This window comes from Mastomys coucha, unplaced genomic scaffold, assembly GCF_008632895.1.
Source record: "Mastomys coucha isolate ucsf_1 unplaced genomic scaffold, UCSF_Mcou_1 pScaffold21, whole genome shotgun sequence".
Taxonomy (NCBI): Eukaryota; Metazoa; Chordata; class Mammalia; order Rodentia; family Muridae; genus Mastomys; species Mastomys coucha.
Genome location: NW_022196904.1, coordinates 74,574,504 through 74,584,983, shown reverse-complemented (window position 1 = coordinate 74,584,983; position 10,480 = coordinate 74,574,504). Strand labels below are relative to the sequence as shown.

The 10,480-nt window shown below is 47.7% G+C and overlaps 1 protein-coding gene across 3 annotated transcripts in view; it reads left to right on the top strand.

The window, feature by feature from the left end:
- The first annotated feature begins 260 nt into the window (after positions 1–260).
- Positions 261–10,480, top strand: part of Fah (fumarylacetoacetate hydrolase) — a 23,528-nt gene continuing 13,308 nt past the window's right edge. The window contains exons 1-8 of one of the 3 annotated variants that reach the window (XM_031387236.1): positions 269–391; positions 3,884–4,032; positions 4,220–4,330; positions 5,212–5,333; positions 5,540–5,589; positions 7,211–7,301; positions 9,279–9,376; positions 9,469–9,521. In XM_031387236.1, coding sequence (XP_031243096.1) covers positions 5,230–5,333; positions 5,540–5,589; positions 7,211–7,301; positions 9,279–9,376; positions 9,469–9,521 — 396 coding nt within the window. In that variant the 5' untranslated portion in view covers positions 269–391; positions 3,884–4,032; positions 4,220–4,330; positions 5,212–5,229. Of the gene's footprint in view, positions 392–428; positions 845–3,883; positions 4,033–4,219; positions 4,331–5,211; positions 5,334–5,539; positions 5,590–7,210; positions 7,302–9,278; positions 9,377–9,468; positions 9,522–10,480 lie in introns of those variants that run through there. The other 2 variants (XM_031387235.1, XM_031387234.1) reach the window with 2 other exon arrangements.

The following is a 10,480-nucleotide window of genomic DNA, read 5'->3' as shown; positions in this document are numbered from 1 at the left end:
AAAAGGGCGAGGCCTCAGATTATGGAAATAAAGCACCTACAGGGGCAGGGCTTTGGGTCTTGGGCTTTTTAGGTGAGACCAATACCTGGACCCAGGTGCTAGACCCGGAATGGGGAGGTTTAAACATAGGGGCGGGACGGTCAGGCAGTTCCGGGATGGAAATGGAGGTGGGGTGAGGGGAAGGACCAAGGCGGGGCGTGGACAAGACCGGATCTCGGGGGCGGGGTGAGGGCGGGTTGACCCCCAGGACTCTGGGCTGATCTGAGGTGGGGCGAAGGCGGGACGATCCCAGGCTCCCGGCACGTCTAGGGCGGATGAGGAGGATAGTCTTGTATATCCGGACCGATGCGGTGGTCCTGGATTCGTAGAGATCTCCGGAGAAGAAAACAGGGTAGTCCCAGGGCGGGTACAGGGTGGTTCCGCGCAGGAGCTGGCCAGGAAGGATGCGGGGCAGTCGAGGGGCGTGGGAATGGGGTGGTCATGGGGCGGTCCTACCCGAAAGTGGGCCCAGGGTAGGAGAGGCGGGAAGGGTGTGGGGCGGTCCCGGAGCTGGTGCTAAAAGGATCGCTAGGGTAGAGAGGCGGTCCCAGAGGGGAGGGTACGGGTGTGTGCCAGGCGGTACCCGGTATTGGCCGGGGGCAGTTCCAGGGTTCGGGGCGGACCCTGAATCTAAAGGCCCTCGGCTAGTCTGATCCTTGCCTAAGCATAGTCCCGCTAGCCAACCCCTACCCGCCGTGGGCTCTGCTGCCCAGTGCTCGACAGCATGTCCTTTATTCCGGTGGCGGAGGACTCCGATTTTCCCATCCAAAACCTGCCCTATGGTGTTTTCTCCACTCAAAGCAACGTGAGCATCGACTTTTGGGCTCGGGAGCCGGGAGGTGGGAGTTCTGGTCGGTTTCTCTCGAGCCTCGGTGGAGGGCGCCTGTGACTCCAGTGCAGCTCAGGACCCATAGCTGTGCAAGATACCGAAATTCAGGCTCGGTATATGTGGGCCTATGCAAGCAAGAACCAGCTGTATAGAGAAATGGGAGCTATGACCCCTGCCTGGGCAGCAGGCCTATGCGATTGTGACCCAAAAACGGACACATAATTTCGCAGGCCATTTCCTTACAAAACGCGGGTGGTCGTTCACTTCATTGCGTTGTCCCTGACCCTGAAAATACCAGCTGACTCTCATAATTTTGAGCAACCCCTCCGAACACTTTCTGGCCTAGAAACTTCGGTCTAAGACACCGGTTTCTTTTACCTCTAGCCTAAATTCTTTCTGCTCTAGAGTGAGCTGCTAGGCATTCACTGAACTAATCGCTGGTCTCATGGGGCAAGAAAAGTGAACTTTGACATGTACGCATAGTCTGACTTGAAAGAAATCTTTGCAAATGGTTTAGTGGAGCTGTTATCAGCAAATATATAAACGAGTCCTTGGGTAGGAAATGCACATCACTCTGAAATATTTGTGGTATTTTCTGCTTGAAGTTTTTTTTGGGGGGGGGGGTTCGTTTGGGTTTTGTTTTTGTTTATTTTGTTTGTCTACAGAGTTGATTCAGCTTTGTGCATGGGAACTTCTTGCACCTAACAGGAGTCTAAATATCTTTGCCAGGACAGGGAGGTAGCATTGTGGTAACGTACTTGGCTGGCACCCACCAGCAAAAGGAAGGAAGAAAGGAAGTGGCTCCTGGCAGTTGATACCTTTCTCCATATCTGTGATCCTTTTGTATCCTTGCCTGTGCTGAATGCCTTGGCCAGAAGAGTCAAGTAATGGTTTCACAACCAGCAGGCATGACTAGATGTTGCAAGGACACAGAGTCAACTTGTTGTCCTTTCCACGTATGAGGTGTTGTGGAGCACCTGAGCCAGCCAACTGCCTTCTGGAAGCAGAACACTCCCTCTGGCCTCTTCTGATACTTTGCCCTCACTCAGCAGGCGTGCTCTCAGTCTTTTCTGGGAATACCAGTGGGTTAGGCAGGGACATTTACACAGGCAGGCACATTGTGAGGACTTGACTAGGTAATAAGTGGGTAGCTTTCCCAGGGGAATCTGGAGTTACTGTCCTTCTATATGTGGCTAGAGGCTTTTTAGACACTATACATCATCTTCATTATTATCTTGTTTTTGCTTGGGGACAGTTGATGCTGGAGGTGGGTTGGGGGGGTTGTTGTTGTTTTTGAGATAGGGTTTCCTTGTGTAGCCCTGGTTGTCGTGTAACTAAATCTGTAGACCAGGTTTACCCTGAACCCAGAGATTGCCTGCCTCTGTATCCTAAGTGCTGGGATTAAAGGTGTGTGCCACCATTTTCAGCTTTTTTTTTTAATTAGTAATAATTTAAATTTGGGGATCATTTCATACACAAACACCGCATCTATATCATTCCTACTCCTCCCTCTCATCTCTCCAACTTCTGTTTCCTCTCCCAAATTCATGATCTCTGCTTTAATCATTACTGTTACATGTATATTCATGTGTATATATTACCTACTGGGTGCGTTTAGCTTTGCTCATATGTACATGTGTCCAGGGCTGACCACTTGGGATTGGACTACTTATGAGGATGTTTGTCCTTGGAAGCAATCATCGACTTCCTGTGGTTCATCACCTAGTGATGGGACCATGTGGAATTTCCCAGTAGCAGTGGCAGGCCAACTGGTGTCATTGTGCTGGTCTTGTTCAGGCAGCTAACTATATTGTTGAGAGTTTCTAGGTACATTTTCCTGGTCATGTCTAGGGAAAATCCTCTATCAACAGGGGTCCCTGACCTCAGGCTCTTACATCCTTTCTGTTCCCTCTTGGGTGATTTTTCCTGAGCTTTAAGGGTATTACAGCTGTGTCTTGGAGCTGGGCACCCCATAATGAATTGTTTTCTACATTTTAACATGGTAGTTTCTATCTGTTGCCAAAAAAAAAAAAGAAAAGAAAAAGAAAAAAAAAGTTTCTTTGATGGGTGAGAGATACACTTACCTGTGAGTATAAAGATACATATTTAGAGCACACTTTGATATTTTATTGATTTAGGAAAATGGCAGTAGTAGGTTCTCCTCTTGGGCCTGTGATCTCTCCAACAAGGGGCAGCTGGCTAGGTTTTTACAGTAACAAGCTTGAATTCCCTCCTTCTGGGCACAGGCCTTAAGTCCAATTAGACAGCTCTTGGCTACCCTCAGAATTTAAGTGCCACTATTACAGCATTGTGGATATCTTGGTATTCCAGTGATTGTCAGGATTCATAGGCATTAGAACTGGTTAAGACTATCGATTACTCTCCTCCCTTGGCAGCTTATAAAGCACTAAAATGGCTTAGTACAATTGCTAGGCCTTGTTCACATATGACTAGGCAGGTAATGCCTATGGTCAGGTCACAGGGGACTCAATGAGAGAGGTTCCTCCTTGCCTTGAGCAAGGCATAGGATAATTGCCTCTTGGCCTTTCCTAAACATCACCTGAGTGGACCCCTCACTCAGCTTTCTGATCTTTGAAGCAGAATGGAGAGACTGGGGCCCAGAGAATTACAGGGTTGATAACATACAGGTTCTCCAGGGAAGCTTCTAAGGGCTATGTGGCCTTGGTCTATCCCTAACCCCTGGTGGCTGCCATGCAGCTACTCCTCTTAGCCCACTGAAAGGATCAGGCACTGGGGGTAGACACAGCCAAGAATTCCACCTCTCAGCTCTCATGCATCTCCTAGAACATGGCAGAACTGCTGCTTCAGGTGCCAAGGAAGCCTGGCTTAGGATAGAGTTTGAGGAGGTGAAATTTTACAATATGCTCAGTGCTGAGGCCAGAGACCAGCCTTCATAAGATATTTGGGCCTCTGTAATTATCTGAACCCATGCAGAGGTCTTACAGGGCATAAAAGAAATCCATTCATGTGGTCTGAGCACTCTGACTTCTGCAGTTCCCTACTACCTGAACTCTGCTGCATTCAAGCTACCACAGAGCTCATCCTCCACGCTACTACATGTGGAACACTCACTGCTCTCCCTCAGAAGAGAATGGCCCTGATCAAAGCCCTGGGCCCAGCATAAAAAGAGATTCAGGTTCTTGGTAAGGTGATGAGCAACTCATGACTGGAGATTGAAGCTCTGCTTGCTTTCTTGTCCTGAATTCTGATCCTCTGTCCTCTCTCTATAAGGGTTGTCTCAAAGGAACCCAACCCTTATGAGTCCCTAAGTATTTGCTGTTATAGTGAATATGCTGTGCTTGTCAAAACTGACTGTCATTCTTCTCCTAGCCAAAGCCACGGATTGGTGTGGCCATCGGTGACCAGATCTTGGACCTGAGTGTCATTAAACACCTCTTTACCGGACCTGTCCTCTCCAAACATCAGCATGTCTTCGATGAGGTGGGACATTGTGTCATGGATTGTCTTTGTTTCACCACCTACTGCAAACTAGATGGTATTTTCTTAGTCACCATTTATCCCTGCATGAGTGGGAGCTGTTCTGAGACACATAGGTGGCAGGAGGTAGCCTTGACACCTAGGGTGGCCTCTCAGCAGAATGTGAGCTCCTGAGTCCATTGGGTCTCTCCACGTTGCCTATGAGGTGAGAATGTTCTGTCACCCTGGTTCCTTTATACACAGGATGTTCATGCTTCAGTCTTTTGAGGTCCAGGAAAACCTTGAGGAAAGGAGCCTTGAGCCTTGCAGTCTAGATTGGGGTACAACTTGAGACACTCCTCCTGGAATTCATGTCCACGGGTGATGGCTGCCCAGTCCTTCCAGGATACACACCTGGGGCATCCAGCCTTGCTTGTGTGTCTGTGTGGGATGGCTTCCCTGTCATCCAGGTATGCAGTTGTGCCTGGGGCAGCCAGCTTGTCTACTATGTCTGTGTGGTATGGATATAACTTTCCTCCCTTGTCACAGATCAGCTCTTAGGCTCTCATTCTTCCTCCAACAACGGACAGAGATAGTTGTGATATTTACCAAGTACCTCTTTTGTTCAGGAGCTTCACAGGCATCCTTTCTGCCAGCCCTCCTGGCCACAGGGTCAGTATTGTGGCTAGATAAGTGGGACTTATACAGTTCATGAGTTGCTGTCTGCATAATAGCTTGTGAGCATTGATCGTGAGATGCATATCCAGGAGTGGATGGGACATCAAGGAAGGTGACAGCTTTCTCCAGCTCTATGCAGAGAGGACAAAATGTAAACAAAGGTTCCAACTTGTGAATGGATAGAGAGAAGTCAGGCACAGCCTCCTCTATTTCTGTTTTTGTCCTAGACAACTCTCAATAGCTTTATGGGCCTGGGTCAATCGGCATGGAAGGAGGCAAGAGCATCTTTACAGAACTTACTGTCTTCTAGCCAAGCCCGGCTCAGAGATGACAAGGAGCTTCGGCAGTGGTGAGAATACATGGGGAAAGATTATCATGTCAGGGGAGATCAGGCCTGGGTAATTGGCAGTCCCCTTCCGTATGACTGCTTGGCTGCATGGCTGCCTGTCTCGGTACAGTCAAGCCAGCTTCAATCATCTCCACAGCTGGGTTGCATGTTGGTGGGAGGTGTCTGGGCCTGGAAGACTGGATAGAGCCCCTGATTCTGTGTTTCAGTGCATTCACCTCCCAGGCTTCTGCCACGATGCACCTTCCTGCTACCATAGGTGAGTCCTGTTTCCCTGCTGTGCCAGCCTGAGTAGTTTAGTGGGCCTAGATGGCTAGATAGATGCATTGGAACCCCATATCTTGGTGGAGAGAAAACAGATTGAGAACTCTAGGATTGCCAGCTGATCCCAACATGGCCAAGCTTGTCAAATAGTGAGCCTTGGCTCAATTGTCACGAGCCTGCTCTCTCAGTGCAGCAGCACTGTAGCTAGTCTGTGACTAGCTACATGGATACCTGCACTGCAATTCGATTCATCTTCTCAGAAGACTATGAGGTAAGCACTTTGAGCTGTCAGGAGAAAGGGTATTTTGAGGAATGCCACAGGGCCCTGCAGGGCTCATTTGGCCAGGCATTTGGTTTGACTCAACCAGGTGGTTGCTGTCAGTACAGCTCCATAGCCTGAAGCAGGCATAGGCTGCCTCATCCTTGTGTGTCAGCTATGAGGGAAAGCCTCTGTTCTTGCCTGAGCACCTGTGATCTGAGAACTGTATAGCTTTGCCCTGGGAGGATGGGATTTCTTGAGCAAGTTTCTCATTTAGGCAAAGCCTTCTGGAAGTGCTAGTGGCCAACAGCAAGGTGGAAGGTGGGTTTGAGCATGGGCTCATCTCTTGCTTCTCTATAGGACTGTGCTATATGCTTTTATGGCAAACCAGCTGTTTTCTAGGGATCCTTCATCCTTTCCAGCTAACTGATGCTGTGACTTAGTGGTTTTACTGTTATGGGTAGGATTATTCCTTGTTACCTCTGTCCACAGGACTGAAGGTGGGAAGTAGTAAGTGCAGCTCAAGCTGTCCACCTCTTGCTTAGCTGGCTTCCAGACTGTGTTTCCTCTCCTTATTCTGCTACGGCCACTTCTAGTCCAAGCGCTGGGGTTAGAGTACTCAGCTTGGCTTTGTGGGTGGATGCAGAAGGTTTAGGAAGATGAGTAAGCAAACTAAGCGGGTTTTCTAGTAGAACTTAGTAACTTACATATGAGAGAGGAGACATCTGGTGTTCTTGAACCTCCACATTCAGCTCATCAGATTCAACAGACACTGATAGACAAGCTCAAGTACAGAGACAGGATGCTTTGTTCTTGGTGCTAAGGGTCAGTCACGTGACATGAGGGCCGTATCAGGACTGCTCTGAATGGTAACAATTAAGCATAAGTCAGCACACGTGGAACTAGAACCACCCCAAAGAAGAGTTCAGTAATGGGGCCTTAGACTTGCCAGGATTTAAACCAACAGAGATATGGGAGAAGTGAGGCTAAGGAGCAGGAATATATTAAACAAAGGTGTGGCAAGGGTTGTGCATCTGAGGTTCACAGCTCATGGCAGCAGTCTGTCATATTCACCCACCTTAAGCAGGAGCCCGGAGACCAGACCAGCCTGCTGTGTCCTGCAAGCCTGACGATACTGTCCATTTTTCTGGGCATCTATTATATGCAGTACAAATTGGGAGGCGGGTAGTGGCCATTACTTCATATTTAAATCTCATTGTCTGATTTAGAAAGTATGGACTTACTTTTTTTCCTGTGTTAATGGGTCCTTGAATCTTGAAGAACTGTTTGAACCCCTGTTTTGGGCCCGCACCTCCTCCATCTAGGTCACTGGTTGTTTTGGATGTTCCCTCTGCAGGAGACTACACGGACTTCTACTCCTCTCGGCAGCATGCCACTAATGTTGGCATTATGTTCAGGGGCAAGGAGAATCCACTGTTGCCCAATTGGTATGTCCTAGACCAGATGCTGGGATAAAATCAAAGTTGACTCTTCTCTACAGTATGTTTTTCCCAGTAGCAAAGATCCTGTTTGGTCAAAGTAGCCTAAGAAGAAAAACAGACCTGATGGTGTTGAGGCCTCTAGAAAGAGCAGGCCTAGCTTTTGGTTCCTTCAGCATGACTTTAGGGGTCCTGGGCTATCCAGACTACCATGGGCCTGTGGAATCATCCTTTCAGCTCCTCTCTGGAGAACGGACATGGGGATTCGACCTGCTGTGATGCTTGATCCTCTAGATCCTTTTGTTGGCAGCCTGCTTATTATTATTCTGTTGCTATTGTTCTAGCATTCAGGAAAAAAAAAGAGAGAGAGAGATCAGAAACCTAAATCACGTTCATTTTAGAGTTCAAGTATTATCTCTGTAGTAAAGAACATGTGCATACAGGAAACAAAAGGCAGCCCTGTGTACCACTCTGGTGTTAAGGAAATCCAGGCTGAAGGATGAGGCCCCTCAGTTTGGTTCAGATGAGGGTAGGGACCCATTTCCTCACCCAGCCTTGCTCCTCACATTCTGGTTTCTGACATTTGGCTAGAGGAGTTCTGGTATCCTGATGACAGCCAGCTCCTTTGAAGCTAGACAATCTGCTGGGTCATTTTCCCTGAACTCATGTAAACAGTTTCTGATTGGCTGGGGATAAACACATCCTGAACCTGTGCGGGGCAGCAGTCTGCTATATCCACCCATCTTAAGCAGGAGCCTGGAGACTGGCCCAAACTGCTGTGTCCGGCAAGTCTGATCCTATTGTCCATTTTTCTGGTGCCATGGACAGTCTTTGTGGTTGTAGCACCCCCATCTGTTTCTGTCTTCACATGGCTGTCTCTTCTTCTCCATATCTTCTACCTTGTACAAGGACACTCTAGGATATAGGGATGCTCAGATAATCTAGGGCTATTAGTTACATCTAAAAAGACTATTTCTACATCTCCTTGGGGGTTGAGGTATGGAGAGATCTTTTGTGGAGTTGCCACTCACTGCACTGCAGGCCTAACCTCTTGCTTTATTCAGATAACCATAGGTATTCATCACATGCTGTCTTCTCACCCGCACAGTTCTATGTGCTCATCTAAGAGCACCCTTAGCCTCACTTTACTTGTTTTGATATTTCCTCTCCATATTCTTGTTTTACAAGTACCTTCTAACAGTTTTCCCCAGCCTTGGATAGCTATTTGCTCTGAGCTTTAGGTTGTATTCCCAGGGTTTTCTTTTATTAGAGATGGGCAGAGCCCACAAAGGAAGCAGCATAGCACTCTCTGATCAAAGGAACCTGGGAGCTTTATTGTCCCTCCTCCTCCTCCTCCTCCTCCTCCTTCTCCTCCTCCTCCTCCTCTTCCTCACTGTATAGCTAGCTCTGGCTGGCCTAGAACTTACAATGTGCAGGAGGCTGGCCTCAAGCTGCTGGTACTCCTGTCTCTGTCTTCTGAGTGCTGCTGGGATCGCAGGCATGATCTTCCCCCTTTTCCTTTCTTTCCTTTCCTTTTCTTTTCTCTTTCTTTCTTTCTTCCTTTCTTTCTTTCTTTCTTTCTTTCTTTCTTTCTTTCTTTCTTTCTTTCTTTCTTTCTTTCTTTCTTTCTTTTTTTTCCCCAAGACAGGGTTTCTCTGTGTAGTCCTGGCTGTCCTGGAACTCACTCTGTAGACCAGGCTGGCCTCGAACTCAGAAATCTGCCTGCCTCTGCCTCCCAAGTGCTGGGATTAAAGGCGTGTGTCATCACTGCCCGGCTCCCCCTTTTCTTCTTAAAGCCGAATCATCCCCCTACCCCACCCCACCCCTGAGTGATATACCACATTTGTTTTCGCCATCTATCAGTAGACCCTTGGGGATATGTTTTAATTTTTGAATGAGTGTATGTTGACTCTTTCTTTCTGAAGTTTAGTTTACAACATGTAGCATTTTGGGTACCCATGTCCTATCATCACTCTCCTTTATCAGGCTCCACTTACCTGTGGGATACCATGGCCGAGCTTCCTCTGTTGTGGTATCTGGCACCCCAATTCGAAGACCCATGGGACAGATGAGACCTGATAACTGTAAGTGACTCCAGTATCCTAGTCCCACTCTCTCTCGCTTATGAGCTCGGTAGCCTGGTATTGATGGTTGCTTTTATCTGCCATCTTCCCAGCAAAGCCTCCTGTGTATGGTGCCTGCAGACTCTTAGACATGGAGCTGGAAATGGTGAGTTATGTGTGGAGTTTTGTTGAGTGGGATCCACAAAGCTCTCTGGCAGTAAAGCCTTCTTTCTGGGGCAGCACTTCACACCTGTCTGGCCACAAATAGCAGCCCCGTGTCCCCATGTGACCACTGAATGCAGTTGATGCTCTTTCTTCAGATTCTGTTTGTGAATTCTCCCACTTGCTGAAACTTATTTGCAACCCAAATATTAACACAAGTCATTGCCACACAGGGAAGTGGAAAATTTGAGTCTCCTGATACACACACTTGTCCCCAGTTGAGGTCACATCAGGCTCCCTGTCTTCTTGTTTCAGGTCTCATGCTATAAAAACATGCTATTTTTCGGTCTTTTCCCCCCCATATTTTCCACATTTGAGCTGCTTTTATTATTTATAGTGCCTCCCAAGTGGAGGTCCATTGTGGTTCCCTAACTGCAGGAGGGCAGATGCCCCCTACAAAGATATATGTTAGCCTGTCTTATTCATACCTACGTTGTAGCTGTTGGTAGGGAATACACTGTTGATGAGCCAACACTATGTCAGCTATCTTTAACAGAAGGAGGTAAAATATGGTTAGATAAAATGACTTCCTATTCCTTTTGTGAGTGTTGTAGCCAGAGGCTATGAAAACCCAGCTTGTTGCATCTTGTGGGAGCACCAGTCCACCTTATTCCGTCACATTCGTGGTGATTTTATACAATGTCACATGAACAATGAGCATCAAATAAATGAACATATCCACCTTCTTGTGCCGGTGGCAGGGCCTGTATCAATTTAGAAAGGCTTACACACCAAGGCTCCACTCTTTATTTAAATTAAGCACTTTATTTTGAGAGTGCTAAAGACTCATATGTCATTGTGAAAAATGAGGTGGAGATCCCCTGAATTTGAAAGAGATGGGACGCTCCATGCCTTGGTGCCTTCCATGCCTCGGTACCCTCAGCTCTTTTTTTTTTTTTTTTT